This window comes from Chelonia mydas, chromosome 3 (genome assembly GCF_015237465.2).
Source record: "Chelonia mydas isolate rCheMyd1 chromosome 3, rCheMyd1.pri.v2, whole genome shotgun sequence".
In the NCBI taxonomy this organism is placed as follows: domain Eukaryota; kingdom Metazoa; phylum Chordata; order Testudines; family Cheloniidae; genus Chelonia; species Chelonia mydas.
Genome location: NC_057851.1, coordinates 24,907,577 through 24,926,466, shown reverse-complemented (window position 1 = coordinate 24,926,466; position 18,890 = coordinate 24,907,577). Strand labels below are relative to the sequence as shown.

The 18,890-nt window shown below is 41.0% G+C and overlaps 1 protein-coding gene across 4 annotated transcripts in view; it reads right to left on the bottom strand.

The window, feature by feature from the left end:
- The window catches only part of NBAS (NBAS subunit of NRZ tethering complex), a 374,358-nt gene that overhangs the window by 352,045 nt on the left and 3,423 nt on the right, over positions 1-18,890 (bottom strand). For 3 of the 4 annotated variants that reach the window (XM_037894042.2, XM_043542251.1, XM_043542252.1), the window contains exons 2-6: positions 10,326-10,380; positions 8,675-8,711; positions 4,555-4,632; positions 2,366-2,413; positions 1,294-1,337 (exon numbers count right to left, since the gene is read on the bottom strand). In XM_037894042.2, the coding sequence (XP_037749970.1) occupies positions 1,294-1,337; positions 2,366-2,413; positions 4,555-4,632; positions 8,675-8,711; positions 10,326-10,380 (262 nt within the window). The remainder of the gene's footprint in view (positions 1-1,293; positions 1,338-2,365; positions 2,414-4,554; positions 4,633-8,674; positions 8,712-10,325; positions 10,381-18,890) is intronic. The other variant, XM_037894044.2, reaches the window with a different exon arrangement.

Here is an 18,890-nt window from a genome sequence, read left to right as displayed (position 1 = left end):
GAGTTTTGTTGGATCATGCAAATGAATCTTACTGTAACTCATCCACAGTAGTGGAAAACCTTGAGACTAGGAGTCTGAATTTCCTAACTTTTGTACTATAAAAATGTCATTCTTTACACAGCATTAATGTACTGCTTGCATATGTGGGAATCTTTTTAACAGCTTAAAAATAGAGTGATGTGAAAAAATGGAAGAGATATAACAGAAACTCTGCCTCAACTTTCCTTATTACATAGACACACGACAATTTTGTACATAGGTGTTACATAAAGTGTATTCTTTAAAGACTATAGAGTTCAATCATCGCACTATGCACTTATTATTGTCCAGCAACAATAAATGATCATCTTACCTCCTGAAAATAAGCATCCACTGGGATCAATTAGCAAAGAGAAGATGACAGCCTATTCCAGGCAGCCTATCCCATTATCAAACAGACTTAAAATTAAGACTAGCAGAAGGAAAGAGAGAGACTGACTTACTGGGTACATACAGTATTTCCAGCACTATAGTATTACCCTACTGAAAATTATTGTAACAAGTTTTTTGGAAACTTACTGTAATTCTATTTTATGACCACTATTGCATCTATCCTACCATCATACTGCATTGATATGATTGTTTTAAAGGAAGAGCTTCCTTCCTCAGAGGTAAAAGATGTCACATTTGAAGGAGTCATTTAAACACAACGGATAACCTTTCCAAAGGCACCTTAATCTCAGTTTCAAAATGATTTAGGAGCCTAAGTCTCACTGAAAGTCAATGAGATTTATGGCCCATAAGTCACCTAAGTGCTTTTGAAATTTTTCCCCAAGCATGACAGGAGGTAGTCAGATTAATAGGATAGAGAATGCAAAGGACTCTGTATTAGAGTTATGGTACCTTTAAAAAAATAAAATAAAAATGAAGTACTCCCTTCAGCTCCTATTACAAACATTTATTTGATCTTTAACTGAGCTTTGGTGGAGGACAGCTGAACCACTGTGCAGTCACACCATAACCAAGATGCTTTTGTACACATCAATGCTTGTAGCCTGTCTAGTTTTTTGATATTCAATACTCTACTACTGCCTCAACATGCCCTCTTAACTCTACCCTCTCCACATCAGAGATTCAGGCTCAGTACGCTAGTCAGGGTGGAGGAAGGGAAAAGTGAAGAAAACACAGCCAGTCAGACTGTATCAATGTTATTAAAAGGTATTTCCTTAAAAGAGCATATGAATAATCTTTTAAACCCAATAAGCAATAATACTGCTTAAGAAACCTCCTTGACATAAAAAAAGTTTTTCATACCTTGACATTTTCCAACAATGGATCCAAAGTCATCTTTTGCAGACCTGTAAATCATGAACAGACGTAATTAACTGAATTTAATGAAGAAAACTGACAAATACTGCAGCATTTATAAAATAATTAGAGATTATTCCACCAGATTATATCAGCACCTGACAAACTAGGCAGTTAAATGTGGGACCCACACAAGCTCAGTATCCTGTAAGGCTAGTATTTCAGAAACAGTGTAAAAATTCAGCCAGTTACAGCCACACAGTAAAAATGCAAACTTCAACCTTACATTCTAGGAAGTTTGACATTTGTGATGTTCTTGTCTATTTTCATCAAAACAGTTTTCATACATTTTCTTCTTTTACATATAAATAGCAGGTTTGATCTTCCAGCAAATGGATTTTTGTGAAGCAAGCAAATACACTCAGTCAAGACTTGTTCTGCAGATAAGTGTGTGGTGGTTGCCATTGAACTTGCAAATAAAGGTGGGTTGGTTGGCTCTTTTGGGGAGAGGTAAGTAAAAATCTCTACATCATTTTACTCAAATCAGTATTATTTGTAGAGCACCATAAATGTTCAAGGCACTTTACATATAAGTAAAATGACAGCTCCTTGCCACAATCCAGTGAGATGCCAGACACCACCTCTTCCTTCCCCAATGTGACTTCAGTGAGAGATGAGGACACTCAGCACCTCCGAAGGTTAAAGCCAGAGATTACTTAACAGGGCAAGCAATGAAATACAAAGGAGGGAGGGAGACGCAAAGGAGGACAAAAGCAGTGAAAGATCATGAAATGTGCTTAGTGAAGTTCATCCATCTTGTTCATGTCTCTTTCGGTCTTCATTTTTAAAAATGCAGGCTGTGTGTCTATGGGCAGTGTCAGGAATAAAGCAGAGGGTGTAAAGCTTTTGCTTTTAAAGTTAATAGGTTCTAAGACCATTTCACAAATTCTGATGCCTAAAATACAAACAAAAATTTAACTTTACCTTTGAAAATATAGCTTATAAACCCCTAAATCCATTTTCCCAAGATACTCCATGAAATTGGTAGTGAAATGATAGATAATACTGAGTTACCTACCTGATTTCCACACATTGGTCCTGAACAACTGCCAACAGTTTACCATGACTGAAAGGGGGGAAAACAGGCATTTCATGTTAAAATTCAATTAAAATAAAAAGTTGCTTTTGTGAAACATGGGTCACACAATTAGATATCACTTTACAAACTCAAAAAGAAAAGGAGTACTTGTGGCACCTTAGAGACTAACCAATTTATTTGAGCATAAACTTTCGTGAGCTACAGCTCACTTCATCGGATGCATATTGTGGAAAATACAGAAGATGTTCTTATACATACAAACCATGAAAAAATGGGTGTTTATCACTACAAAAGGTTTTCTCTCCCCCCACCCCACTCTCCTGCTGGTAATAGCTTATCTAAAGTGATCACTCTCCTTACAATGTGTACGATAATCAAGGTGGGCCATTTCCAGCACAAATCCAGGGTTTAACAAGAACGTCTGAGGAACGGGGGGCGGGGGGGGTATAATTCTTGACATCTGATTTGTGTCCATTTATTCTTTTACGTAGAGACTGTCCAGTTTGACCAATGTACATGGCAGAGGGGCACTGCTGGCACAAATCAGATGTCAAGAATTATAACATTCATAAACCAGTCAGAGAACACTTCAATCTCTCTGGTCACGCGATTACAGACATGAAAGTTGCGATATTACAACAGAAAAACTTCAAAACCAGACTCCAGCGAGAGACTGTTGAATTGGAATTCATTTGCAACTTGGATACAATTAACTTAGGCTTGAATAGAGACTGGGAGTGGTTAAGTCATTATGCAAGGTAACCTATTTCCCCTTGTTTTTTCCTACCCCCTTCCCCCGTTCCTCAGACGTTCTTGTTAAACCCTGGATTTGTGCTGGAAATGGCCCACCTTGATTATCATACACATTGTAAGGAGAGTGATCACTAATCAAATAAATTGGTTAGTCTCTAAGGTGCCACAAGTACTCCTTTTCTTTTTGCAAATACAGACTAATACAGCTGTTACTCTGAAACCTGTCATTTTACAAACTCAGATTTAAATTCTGTCTTACATTCCAAGTGAAAATAATTGGATGATGACAATTATTAGAAGATACTGGTACCCACAACGTAAATTAGCAGTTAGTAGATTCCATATTTCACTAGCTGCATCATATCACTCAGTACTATTAATATCCCATTTTTTATTAGCACTAACTATTAAAAAAACTTAAATGGTTGTTCCAAAGGAGGTCACAGTCAAACACTGCTGAAGGATAATTTTAAAGCCAGAAATATTTGTAATTATGCCTGCTAAGACAGGAGTTAATCAAATATCATGTTTCAGGGTGATCACTACTGGGGCGAGGAAGGAAATTCTCATCCTGCCTCAAAATATACAGCATTGCACAATTACGTTATTGAAGAAGGGGTCCCCCCTTCTTCTGAAGCATCAGGCACAGACCATTGCCTTCAGTCAGATACCAAACTTGCTGAACCTTTGTTCAGATCCAATATGACACATACTATGTTTGAGAGCCATAATAAAACACCCTGAGTAAAGCTATTGCAAACTAATATCAGATCGTGCAATCCTCCTATGTATACATTTTCCATTTCTTTATTTAACTATTGTAAAACAGCTATTTTCAGTCCCAGAATTTTTCCACACATTAAAGGCCAGACTTAGAAGGTGCTGAGCAGCTCCGGGAAACTACATTATACTCACCTCCCACTAATTTTAATGGAACTTGATGACATAGCATCTTGCAGGTTCTAGGACTTTACTAAAGCAAGCCTTGACAAGTCACCCAGTAGATTCTCAGCCAAAGATTTATCCTACTTACTTGCAGATTGAGCTCGCATTCAGGGGTGAGCAGGAGGAGGAGGATGGAAGCCTGCATGCAGTTCCACACACAGCAGATATGATGGGTAAAACTAAATGAGATGGTTCAGACAACACTGCCAAACCACTAGCCTCAGGGACAGGGAGGCCACCAAAGTTAAACCCATGACCAAATCTGGACCCATACCTTATTTTCTTCTTCTTCAGCTCATGTCTCTCTGATAATGCTAAATTATTGCTGTCTAAATAGAATTTTTTATATGTTAGCTCAACTAACTTAACTTATTACAAAAATTACTAGAAAGAGTGAGCTTGCCTCCCCCCCCCCCCATTAATGTATATGAAACAGTGTGTGTCAACAAAGACACAGAAAGAAAAATTACCTTGCAAGCACTAGATGCCAGTTAATCTGCTTACTAACCAGACGAACAAGCCCAGCAGGGAGGGAAAACTTCGCAGGGCTGAAATACCAAGTATATTCAGATTAGAATGTGAGGTTTTAAAATGGATACAATATAAATCAAAACAGTAATATGTAAGAAATATATGGCAGATTAATTGGTTTCAAAAGGTCACTCTAAAATATTAGCCTAAAAGTTATTTTCTATTTCAGAAAAAAAATTCCCAGCTGGAAGTCAGATGTCCAAAACTATTTTGGGTGCTTTTGTTTTTAAACAACAAATGCATACATTATGAAAGCTTAAAAGAAATTTCCCACAACATACACAAATGAAGGCCTTAAACCTGCAAAGGAATCCATGCATACGGACCTAACATCTGCCTGGAGTCCAATGACTTCAAAAGGCAACGTATTGCTGTAAACGCCCGACTCTGTCAGATCCAATTCCAAGATCAAAACCCAGGTGCACACTTCATGTTAGAAAAGTATATACAGACAGATTTATTTATGTGTGTAGTCTACTGCTATTTGAAAGAAACATCTTGCCATTCAAATGATACCAGAGGGATCCAGCCAATCAGAGAGACAAGAAAACTCAAAACTTAGAATCTGACTAAATGGCAGACTAAATATTTAAATGAATCTAAATAATTAAACGTACAGTCTAAGATTGTCATTTATGTATACCAGTGGCTCTCAAACTTTTTTTTACTGGTGACCCCTTTCACATAGCAAGTCTCTGAGCGTGACCCCTCCCTTAAATGTATAAAAAAGTGTTTTTAATTTATAACGCCATTATAAATGCTGGAGGCAAAGCAGGGTTTGGGGTGGAGGCTGTCAGCTCGTGACCCCCCATGTAATAACCTCGCGACCCCGAGGGGTCCCAACCCCCAGTTTGAGAACCGTGTATACTATATCCTGCTAGAGACCTTTCTAGAACCTTTTATTTTAAACAGATTACACTGAATTGCAAATTAAGATTAGCAATGATGTGGCAGTCCAGTGGAAACAGTGGCTCCTCCAATTCTGGAGTCTTCCTTGTATTTTTTCCTTTATTTCTTGAAATAGAACCTAAGCTTACATTTTTATTTTGTCCATTATAGTATGAGTTTATCAGAACAATTTTTACTGTGTGTTTTGTGAGCTATGCATTGTATTCCTTCCCTTCTATCCCTATGTCACTCCCAATTACTTATAGGAAAAGTTATTTTATACTTCTGATAAAACTAGATCACAACTTTCAAGTGGATACATGTAATCCTTAAAAAAAGTGATGAGTTACTTTTCTGCATGTTGGAATACTGTAAAATTCAAAGCAAGTTACACTAGCACGAACTGATTCTGAATATAATTGTGTTTATTTCAAGTTTTGTATGAAAATCAAAAATGCTTTGCACTTTTAGATGGCTGTGTTTGTCATCAAATGATTTCTAAGCAGCATACATAAGTATAACCCCATTTTACAGATGGGAAAACTAAATGTGTTAAGAGGCTGTCTGACCTCAAGCAAATCACTTTACAAGTCAGTAGCATAGTCCACAATCATGTCTAGGGCCCTACCAAATTCACAGCCATGAAAAACGCATCACAGACCATGAAATCTGGTCTCCCCCTGCATGAAATCTGGTCTTTTGTGTGCTTTTACCTTATACTACACAGAGTTCAAGGGGGAGATCACAATTTCTCAAATTGGGAGTCCTGACTCAAAAGGGAGTTGCAGAGGGGTTGCAAGGTTATTTTAGGGAGCTCATGGTATTGCCACCTTTATTTCTGCACTGCCTTCAGACCTGGGCAGCTGGAGAGCTGTGGCCATTAGCCGAGCACCCAGCTCTTAAGGCAGCAGAAGTGCAGAAGTAAGGGTGGCAATTTCATACCATGTCATCCTTACTTCTGTGCTGCTGCTGGAGGTGGCTCGGCCTTCAGAGCTGGGCTCCTGGCCAGCAGCCACCACTCTCCAGCTGCCCAGCTCTGAAGACAGCCTGCCTCCTGCAGCAGCGCAGAAATAAGGGTAGCAATACTGCAACCCCCCCGCATACAATAACCTTGCAACTCCCCCACAACTCCTTTCTGGGTCAGAACCCCTAAAATTACAACACCGTGAAATTTCAGATTTAAATAGCTGAAATCATGAAATCTATGATTTTTAAAATCCTATGACTGAAATTGACCAAAATGGACTGTGAATTTGGTAGGGCCCTAGTCATAACATCTCCAGACCACAGTCTCCTGCATGGAGTGTAAGTGTACCTGTAAAGTGAGTGCCTTGTGAAATACAAGTATGGAAATGCAGTGAAAAAAAAAGTACTGAGAAAAGAATAAAATGAAAAATATTCAATAGGAGAGCAACAGCACTTCAGGAAGGAGAATGCTGTAAGAGAATATCTAATGACTTGGCAATGCTCACCGCAGGTAAATATCATGAGATGCATATTAAGAATGGAGAAAAGTAGTAAGTCTGAACTCAGCACTCTAGATGCTGCAGAACTGAGTAGTAAAGGAGCAGGACCAAGGAAATATACAGTTTACAAGCTCAACCAAGAACCTGAATACTTCTAATACAGCATTTCTCAAATGCAGGCATGCAGGCACCAAGAGCTTTTCTTGCAGCCACAGCCTCTGGGGCTGCAATGGGGCGGGAGGACCCACTCCCTGCCCCTCCCTGGTGCTCCTGGATGGACAGCTTTGGTGTTCGTTGCTGGGGCTTCCAGCAAGGGTTGGACAGCCAGTGAATTCCTCATCTTCCCAGAGGAGGTGGGGCTCAGAATTTGGGCTTCAGCCCGGCAGGTGGCAGGAGAGGCAGGCTCTGGCTGCGGGGCTTCAGGCTCCGGCCCCCGCACTGCGTCCCCCGGCCAACACCCCGCCCCACATCACCCCGCCTCCTGCTGCATCCCCCGATCCTCCATCCAGGACTTAATTTGTCCCCTGGGGCTAAGTCTGCTGTGAAAAGTGATACCTGCATGTTGGTTAATATCACCTTTCACAGCAGATTTACTAGCTAGCAGCAAACAAATTACAATGATTTGCACATGTATATGTGCACATTTATTTATTTTTCCTAGAGCTAATTAAGTATTTTATGGAAAAAATGTGACAACGGCCACCAGCAAGAGTTGGTGGACGCACTCAGAGGCCACCAAATAATTTGTCCTCCGAACCCCTGGTCTAGTAGCACCGATAACATAAAGCCTAGAGAGCGTACAAGCTCAAAGAAAAGAAAAAGAAAAAACATTCGAGTTGCTGACAAGAAGAACATTATTGTCCATCAAATCACACAGCAAATGGAACCAAGGGACATTGTTTATGAAGAGAGGTATGGCCCTCAAACCAGAGAAACAGAAATCCCGCATCCGTGAAAACTATATCCTGCTAAATATCAGAACGACTAGTATGTTTGACAGGGTCACTTATGTGGTGGATTACCAGGTTCATCCCAATTGTCTCAAGGGATTAGCAAGTATAAAAGTCTATCATTCCATGGGGCCAGGGGTGCAGCAACCATTCATAGTTAGGCTTCTGATCACAGAACCTCTTTACACAGAATCCTTCACTTGCTAGCCACAAGATTGAGATGATCATCCACTTTCCCTTCCAATTCCTTATGTTTGGGGTCACCACAGGAATGGTATGTCTCATTTTAAGGAGTTGGGAAACTGGTTTTGTCTGACCATTTACTTATTTTATAAGCACCAGTGTATTCAGCACAGTGTCAGCACAAAGAAAGAGAACCCCGCACCCAATAATATAAATAATATAGCCAATAATATAAATATAAAAGAGCCAATAATATAAATCTACATATACTGTTTATTATGACTCAGCACTTTGATATGGAGTTACAGAGATAAACATGGAATCCTACAATGTCATTTGGTTGTTTACAGAGTCACTTTTTAGTGGAGAAACTCACTTTAGTGGCCAAATTCTGACTCCAATACCTGTTGGCAGATTTAACAAGCACAATGTGGCCATAAATTGGGTTCAGTGGAACAGAAATTCTCAAGAGAGGCAGGATTGAGGAGGGAGGGTGTCTTTACTGGCACGGCAAAAAAAATAACCTTCTAAAGCAAAAAATTTAATCTTCTTGTTTCCAACTTCAAACTTACCTGTACCAGATATACTGAAGCAAAAATAATGCAGGACCTATGAAAAGAGAAAAGCAATAGATTGAGACAGTTACTTCAACAGTTTAAAAAAAAATCAGTCCTCAAATTACAGCGGAAAATAAAAATACAAATAGGGCAATCTCCTGCAAAATCCTGGATAAACCTTACTGAATTATGTTTAATACTGTTGGGGTCCATTTATTAAAAATGCAATTGTTAATGGGTTATTGAGGGATTGTATGTGTTTCCATGGAAAAGATAAAAATACAGCGCCTCCAGGAAGTGAGAACAGAGGGTGATCAGTCAAAGTCAGTCCAGTTGTAACATCTCCAGAGGAACACCACTCCCTGGAAAGATCCACAAACTAATTCTAACTGGATTCTCCAGGAACCAACAGACAAAGAAAGGATTTTTGGACAAATAACCTAGCAGTAAACTGACTCATGGCGTTCTTCCTGATTCAGAGGATTCAGAGCCCATGTTGGAGTTGGGGTTATCTCTGGTAAATTTATTAGCACATGTATAGGTTCTTTTATTGTTTTAACATGTTTTCTCAGTATTGCTTTTGCCTTAAAAGTAAAATGTGCTTGCTTAAGAAGAGCTGTGTAGTAGATTAAGTGTGGTAATCACATCTGTCTCAAGAGAAGACAAAAAAAGCCTACTTAAGCAGCCTGTCTTTTGATGCAGGGCTTCCAGTTTAGGCAGGGAATTGTTCAGCCTGGAACTACCACAGTCAGAAGGGAGAGGGACAACAGCTGAGGAACCAGAAGCCTAGAGTGGATGCACTTGCTTGATCATAGAAGGGGAATACAGGTACAGTTTCCCTGAATTGTGACACTGGGAACTCTCAGAAAAAGTATTTTTGGCATAAAAATGAATATTCTTTGTATTTCTACTTGACCACTGAATCACAAATTTTATGAAAAAAATTAATACAGAGTTCAAACCCCATGCAATTTTGAAAACTCAATGAAAAGCATCTGGGGGGTGAAAATTACTAACATGCATACATCAATCATAGTAATAGCAGCATACCATGATTTTAAATACCTTTTTGTAGAAGTGTCCAGGAATCCTAACTAAAAACATTAGGTCTGACAAAGGCACATGCCAAAACCTCAATATCATTCTGCAGTAATACAGATGCTTGTCAGATGCATGTTTTATTAGTGTGCCCCAATGGGGTACTATCTAGCCAGAACAAAAACTCTCAACTACGAAGATACAAAGGGGAAAATGATAAAAAGCTGTTCCCAAATTGATACATAGTATATGTTACATTATACTAGCCCAGTGGTTCTCAAACTTTTGTACTGGTGACCCCTTTCACATAGCAAGCCTCTGAGTAGGACCCTTCCCCTTATAAATTAAAAACCACTTTACTTTTTTATATATTTAACACCATTATAAATGCTGGATGCAAAGTGGGGCTTGGGGTGGAGGCTGACAGCTCGCAACCCCCCCCCCCCCCACCATGTAATAACCTTGCGGCCCCCTGAAGGCTCCCGATCCCCAGTTTGAGAACCCCTGTACTAGCCCCATCATGATACCAGGCATAGCAAAGCCTGTAAGCAGAACCAACACACAGATCATTTAAGCCAGAAATATAAAACCAGTTAACAATCCTTCAATGAAAATAAGTCATATTTACCTGTAATTGCTCTAGTGATGATAAAGGATGCACCATGTTTTTTGTTGCCTCTTGGCTGCAATTACAACAATACATTCATCGTATAACATCTGAACAATCCAATATTCATGTACATACTTAGTGAATGCACTTGATAAATCCTCTGCTCCTCTAAAAGCTTCTCATTTAATTTTGACCATTCCCAATTCCATATTAAACTGCAAAAGCTAAGAGACTATATAACTGAACATTCAGTATGTGCCAAATTGTAATAAAAACAGAACATTATCATAGGATACAATTGTTCAATGTGCTGTCATTGGGGCACTGCATTCTGATTGTGCATGAGAAAAAGTCTCTGGGTCAAAATGCTTACGTGAAAGAGCAAGAACTTTTATAGCAACAGGTCCCTTTCTATATGTATTTCTGCTAAGTAAAACACCTATTTAGAGACCATTTTCTCTCCCCAGTACCCTTCTTCCACCTTTCCTTCTCCCACATAATCTCACTAATACTCTACTTCTGCAGCAATGCCACTACGCTCCATTTTGCATCCACTGAATGGCATACAGAGAACTCATGGTTTCTGTCTCAAGCACAAAGGAGCAGTGCAGGAGAGCTACACAGCAAGAGGAGGAAGCAATATAATCAGCCAGGACAAAAGGGAAAGCATTACAGGAAAGAACCAAGAAAGGAAAAAGTACATACAACTAAAAGGGAGATCCAAAGAGAGGGGAGAGACAACAGAACTTGGGATAAGTGCTCTTGCCCATAAAAAGAGGATGAGACTACTTCTCAAAGAAAAAGAAAAGGAAGGAGGAAGAGATTTAAACCAGAAGTGAAAAGGAGTAAGAACACAGGGACAACACAGATAAAGAGGAAAGGAAGAAATCACAAGCAGACCCTAAAGCAGTGGTTTTCAACCTGTGGTCCACAGACCCCTGGGAATCCGGAGATTATGTCTAAGATTCCAAAGGGGCCCACAACTCCATTTAAAGTTTTTTAGGGGTCTGCAAATGAAAAAAAGGTTGAAAGCCACTGGCTTAAAGTCAATAAATACTCATTCACATATGGTTGTCGTTCTCTAGTCAAAATCTCATAGCATCACAAACTGAATGAGAGTGAAGGAAGGAAGTACAACTACTTTTAGGTCAACGACTAGGTTAATGGAGCAGATGGTTTTACGACAATCATGCCAGTGACAAAGTAAGAATTTTTTAAAAAAATATTTAAGGCTATGCTTTTCAAAAATGAATGCCCAAAGTTAGGTTTCCAACTCCATATTTTGAGATCAATGGGAACTGTGGGATATTCAGCACTTCTGAAAAATCAGCCACTTGTTACGTGTCTAAATGCATGCATATTCAGACACCTAAGTCCTAGGCTCCCAATTTGAAAATCTTGGCCTAGATAGATTCTCTTTTTATTTAATGTTTGCAAAGCCTTTTAAAGAAATATTTTTTACAGTGTCAACAGCTCTTTAGAATGCCTGTTTGTTGTGTGTCAGTGTGGGTGAGCTGAAAGGAGGAGTACACACAGCTGCCCCAATTTGCTCGGTAAAGGTTCATCAGCAAGGCAGCAATGTGGCCACAGTTTCTGTATAGCAGGTGTGGCCAAACTGTGGCTCGTGAGCCGTAAGTGCAGCTCCCGGAGCGCCCCCTTCCCCCAGACCTCCCCCCCCTCCACCTATAAGACTGGGCAGGAGGGAGTTTGGGGCTTTTGCCCTGCAATGGGGTGGTAGGACTAGGGGGAAGTGAGGGGGACTAAGGGCTTTAGCCCAGCGAGGGGGCATCAGAGGAGAAGCCCCGCACCCTAGCAGGCGCTGCCCCACAGGGCAGGTTGTGTGTGTGTCTTGCGGCTCTCGAACTTCTAAAGATTACTGTACAGTGGAGTCACATCTTACACGGGGGTTAGGTTCTAAAATCAGTGCATAAGGCGAAAATCGCGTAAAGCCAAAAAGAGAGAAAGAGAGAGAGAGAGAGAGAGAGAGAGACAGAAGAATGAAAGAATAAAAAAGGGAGAAAAAGGACTTCAACGTCGTTATGCGCAAACTGGAGTGCCTCAGGATGGCCAGGAGCATTGTCTACGATCAGCAACACTTTAAACTCAAGTCCTTTCTCCTCAAGGTACCACTTGACCTCCGGAATGAAACACTTGTGGAACCAATCCAGAAATTATGCTGCCGTCACCCAAGCCTTTTTATTTGATTGCCAGAACACAGGCAGGAGATTTTTGTTCTTGCCTTTTAGGGCACGGGGATTTTCAGCCCTGTAGAGCAAGTCCAGCTTTATTAAATGCCCAGCCGCACTGCCACATAACAACACAATAACATGATCTTTAGCTGCTTTGAAGCCAGGGGCTTGTCTTTCTGATTTCGAAGCATAAGTGCGGTTGGGCATTTTTTTCCAGAAGAGTCGAGTCTCGTCAGCATTAAAAACTTGTTCCAGAAGATAGCCCTTTTCTTCTATGATTTTCTTTAATTGTTCGGGGTAGGCTTTTGCTACCTCTTCATTAGCAGCTGCAGCTTCAGCAGTAGTCTGCATGTTTTTGAGGTTGAAGCAGTTCCTAAATCTGTTAAGCCAACCTTGGCTGGCTTTGAATTCCTTCTCATCAGAAGGCTGTCCCTCTTCAGTGGGAGGTTTGAACAGCGTGTAGAGGCTAAGAGCCTTTTCTCGCAACATGTTCCCATCGATAGGCACACGTTTATGGTTCATGTCTTCCAGCCATAAGTTTAGTGCCTTTTCAGTTTTCACTAAAGTCTTACCACGCACCTGACTCGTCACCTTAGCAGTTATTGGAGCACTTGATGCCACAGCTTGACGAATTTCTCTCTCTCTCGTATCTTGATGGCGCGGATGCTAGATTCGTTGCAGCCATATTTATTCGCCACGTTGGAGACCAACATACCGTCTCTCAGTAAGTCCAACACAGCCAGTTCTTCCTCCAGCGTTGGAACAGATCGCTGTTTCTTCGGTTGAACACCAGATGAAGTAGTTGGCTTGCACTTAGGGGCCATGTTGTACGAAAAATACATATCTTTAAACACTAGAATCACACTCAGCGCGGCGAGATGCTCACCGGATCGGCGGGCAGCAATCGATCCAGCGGGGGTCGATTTATCGCGTCTAGTCTAGACATGATAAATTGACCCGAGTGCTCTCCCGTCAACTCCTGTACAGTAATCCATCGCTGTAAGTTATTGTTGTTTTTCTTTTTTTTTGCCGAGTGCATATAGTTGCATTCGTGTAAGTTAAATGCGCGTATGATGCAACTCCACTGCATGTGGCTCGGAGGGTCAGTAAGTTTGGCCACTCCTGCTACACAGCATTACAGTAACAATAAATGACAAAGTTTTGTTTGGGAAATCTGATGAATAAAAGAAACAATGTGCCCAAGGGATTTAAGAGCATAAGTCCCAATAAAAATTCTGAGTCGTGAACAGCTCCTAAATCCCACGGGCACTTTTGAAAGTCTCCCCCCATTATTTTTAGAGTACTTTTTTGAAGATTTACACCATCCACTTCTGAACTTAAACTATGTACTCTTGTTCAACTGTTTTTTAATCTCTAAAAGTAAGTAATTTACTCTCATATTAGGAACACTAGAATTTACTCTCCCTTTAACGTAGCTCCACTGGGAATTACATACACCATATAGTTACAGAGAAACCCATCTTCCAACCCATTAAGAAACCTCCTTTTCTGATTCATTCATATTTGATGGACAAGCTTCAAATTTTACTCTATTCAAGCAAATCTCTACATGACTCATATCTACTTTTGCAATGACAATATATACATTTAGCATTGATGTTTGTTGGCTGCCTAACCACAGTCATAAAAATTACCTTAAAAAAAAACATAAAAGTTGAAAAGTCAAGCACTCAAAAGTTAGGAAATGCCCAGAATTAAGGTTACCCGGGCAACCATAAAATTCAGTCTCCTTATGCATAAGCATTATCATGCAGTCTTTAAATTACATGATCAAATACATTTTCCCCCCACAGGACCCCTGCCTCATTCAGTGCACAGAATGAACAGTGTTCAGTGAATGGTTAACTATTCAATATTTCCTTTTTTATCCTCGTAGTGTGGAGTCATACATTATTTACTATACACCATCCAAACCCTGCGCTGAATACAGAAAGAAAGCCCACATGGGCTTTTCTATGGAGCTCTCATGACAGTATCTTGGTTATTTACAAACACTAATGAGTTTATCTTCACAACACTCCTGTGAGGTGAGGTGGTTTTATTATCGTCACCATTTTCACGTGGAGAAGCGAAGCACAGAGATTAAAGCCAAAAGTGTCACCTAATTTTTGGTTTCCACTTTGAGAAACCTATGCCTAAGTTTTCAGAATTCTTAGCATTTTATAGTTTTTACTACATTCAGAACACAGCTCCTATTAACTTTAGTTGTATTGTGAACAGTCAACACTTCTGCAAGTCAGATGGCAAATGTTTCAAGTTAGGCAGCGAAAAAATTTGGAACACAGAGCAGCCACCTAGGAAGTTTTGTTTCAGTTACAGTATTTGCCCAGCATCATATTACAGTTACATATTACATATTTCAGTTACAGTATTTGCCCAGGCAGGGCAGAAAAGGTGGGGGAGTAGCACTGTATGTAAGGGAGCAGTATGACTGCTCAGAGCTCCGGTACAAAACTGTGGAAAAACCTGAGTGTCTCTGGATTAAGGTTAGAAGTGTGTGCAACAAGAGTGATGTAGTGGTGGGAGTCTGCTATAGACCACCGGACCAGGGGGATGAGGTGGATGAGGCTTTCTTCCGGCAACTCACGGAAGCTACTAGATCGCATGCCCTGATTCTCATGGGTGACTTTAATTTTCCTGATATCTGCTGGGAGAGCAATACAGCGGTGCATAGACAATCCAGGAAGTTTTTGGAAAGCGTAGGGGACAATTTCCTGGTGCAAGTGCTAGGGGAGCCAACTGGGGGGGGGGCGCTTTTCTTGACCTGCTGCTCACAAACCGGGTAGAATTAGTGGGGGAAGCAAAAGTGGATGGGAATCTGGGAGGCAGTGACCATGAGTTGGTTGAGTTCAGGATCCTGACGCAGGGAAGAAAGGTAAGCAGCAGGATACGGACCCTGGACTTCAGGAAAGCAGACTTCGACTCCCTCAGGGAACAGATGGCCAGGATCCCCTGGGGGACTAACATGAAGGGGAAGGGAGTCCAGGAGAGCTGGCTGTATTTCAAGGAATCCCTGTTGAGGTTACAGGGACAAACCATCCCGATGAGTCGAAAGAATAGTAAATATGGCAGGCGACCAGCTTGGCTTAATGGTGAAATCCTAGCGGATCTTAAACATAAAAAAGAAGCTTACAAGAAGTGGAAGGTTGGACATATGACCAGGGAAGAGTATAAAAATATTGCTCGGGCATGTAGGAAAGATATCAGGAGGGCCAAATCGCACCTGGAGCTGCAGCTAGCAAGAGATGTCAGGAGTAACAAGAAGGGTTTCTTCAGGTATGTTGGCAACAAGAAGAAAGCCAAGGAAAGTGTGGGCCCCTTACTGAATGAGGGAGGCAACCTAGTGACAGAGGATGTGGAAAAAGCTAATGTACTCAATGCTTTTTTTGCCTCTGTTTTCACTAACAAGGTCAGCTCCCAGACTGCTGCGCTGGGCATCACAAAATGGGGAAGAGATGGCCAGCCCTCTGTGGAGATAGAGGTGGATAGGGACTATTTAGAAAAGCTGGACGTGCACAAGTCCATGGGGCCGGACGAGTTGCATCCAAGAGTGCTGAAGGAATTGGCGGCTGTGATTGCAGAGCCCTTGGCCATTATCTTTGAAAACTCGTGGCGAACGGGGGAAGTCCCAGATGACTGGAAAAAGGCTAATGTAGTGCCAATCTTTAAAAAAGGGAAGGAGGAGGATCCTGGGAACTACAGGCCAGTCAGCCTCACCTCAGTCCCTGGAAAAATCATGGAGCAGGTCCTCAAAGAATCAATCCTGAAGCACTTACATGAGAGGAAAGTGATCAGGAACAGTCAGCATGGATTCACCAAGGGAAGGTCATGCCTGACTAATCTAATCGCCTTTTATGATGAGATTACTGGTTCTGTGGATGAAGGGAAAGCAGTGGATGTATTGTTTCTTGACTTTAGCAAAGCTTTTGACACGGTCTCCCACAGTATTCTTGTCAGCAAGTTAAGGAAGTATGGGCTGGATGAATGCACTATAAGGTGGGTAGAAAGCTGGCTAGATTGTCAGGCTCAACGGGTAGTGATCAATGGCTCCATGTCTAGTTGGCAGCCGGTGTCAAGTGGAGTGCCCCAGGGGTCGGTCCTGGGGCCGGTTTTGTTCAATATCTTCATAAATGATCTGGAGGATGGTGTGGATTGCACTCTCAGCAAATTTGCGGATGATACTAAACTGGGAGGAGTGGTAGATACGCTGGAGGGGAGGGATAGGATACAGAAGGACCTAGACAAATTGGAGGATTGGGCCAAAAGAAATCTGATGAGGTTCAATAAGGATAAGTGCAGGGTCCTGCACTTAGGATGGAAGAATCCAATGCACCGCTACAGACTAGGGACCGAATGGCTAGGCAGCAGTTCTGCGGAAAAGGACCTAGGGGTGACAGTGGACGAGAAGCTGGATATGAGTCAGCAGTGTGCCCTTGTTGCCAAGAAGGCCAATGGCATTTTGGGATGTATAAGTAGGGGCATAGCGAGCAGATCGAGGGACGTGATCGTTCCCCTCTATTCGACACTGGTGAGGCCTCATCTGGAGTACTGTGTCCAGTTTTGGGCCCCACGCTACAAGAAGGATGTGGATAAATTGGAGAGAGTCCAGCGAAGGGCAACAAAAATGATTAGGGGTCTAGAGCACATGACTTATGAGGAGAGGCTGAGGGAGCTGGGATTGTTTAGTCTGCAGAAGAGAAGAATGAGGGGGGATTTGATAGCTGCTTTCAACTACCTGAAAGGGGGTTCCAAAGAGGATGGCTCTAGACTGTTCTCAATGGTAGCAGATGACAGAACGAGGAGTAATGGTCTCAAGTTGCAATGGGGGAGGTTTAGATTGGATATTAGGAAAAACTTTTTCACTAAGAGGGTGGTGAAACACTGGAATGCGTTACCTAGGGAGGTGGTAGAATCTCCTTCCTTAGAGGTTTTTAAGGTCAGGCTTGACAAAGCCCTGGCTGGGATGATTTAACTGGGAATTGGTCCTGCTTCGAGCAGGGGGTTGGACTAGATGACCTTCTGGGGTCCCTTCCAACCCTGATATTCTATGATTCTATATAGAAACCCTGTGGCAAAGGCAAGGCAAGAATCCAATTATCCAGGGCAGCATTCACTATCTTTACCACATGACCATCCTTTCTCCTCCTGCAGTCCTTTGCCTCTTTCACTATATACTTTCCAACTCCTGCAAAAAAAAAAAAAAAAAAAAGTAGGGGTCCCCTACAGCCAACAGTCTCGTTCATGGCACAACTCTGATTCATTCCCACTGTGCACTGAATGAGGCAGGAGTCTTGTGGAAAAAAACAACATGTGATCATCTACTTAAAACTGTAGCATAGTCTAAGTAGGCAGAAACAGAATCACCCGGAGAAAATATTTACAGAGAAACAATCAGTATACATAAGGTCTCTCGTAAGACCTTAAAGGTTGGGGACACATTTCTAGCACCATATGTTATCTTCCCTGAAAGTCTCCACACCCTTTTTAAGATGACCTAAAATAATTCCAAAGAGAGAAATTGCAAAAATTAAATTTTCAAAAAGCCTCCCATTTTTACATTGCACAATGGCCATTGTCGGAAGACAGGATACTGGGCTAGATGGACCTTTGGTCTGACCCACTATGGACATTCTTATAACCCAATCTTGAAAACTTTCACAGTAAGTAAATGGGACCATTCCCATGTGTAAATGTTTGCTGGACCACTGAGATCAGTTATTGCCTTTCCCTCAATTGTTTCTAGAATCTTTAATAAAGTGGATTCACCTTGAAAAATGTTTTCCAATTTGATTAGAAATTATGCTTACTGACCTGCAAAAGGAATTCTAATCAACAAAAATGTTTCAGTTTACTATCAAACTTTCAAGGAAAGAAAGACAATTTAACAAAATTAGAGGTGCAATATAAAGGTTAATTGGCTCAAAATATATTGTACTTCATCCTACATCTAAAAACATAGCCCAGCCTCAAGGACCAAAGGAACACTATATTTTATGAATTTCAACAGTCAGGGTAGATTTTTATTCGTGTTTTCTAATGATTAATGCGTTTCCCCTGTATGACAGAAGCTATGAAGAATAACCAGGGCTATCAAGCAATGAAAAAAATTAATGTTGATTAATCGTGCGATTAAATAAATTAATCACAATTAATCATGCAATTAATCACACTGTTAATAACAGAATACCATTTGTTTAAATGTTTTTGGATGTTTTCTACATTTTCAAATATATTGATTTCAATTACAACACGGAACACAAAGTGTACAGTGCTCCCTTTATTTTTTATTACAAATATTTGTGCTGTAAAAAACAAAATAAATAGTATTTTTCAATTCACCTCATACAAGTACTGTAATGCAATCTTTTTATCA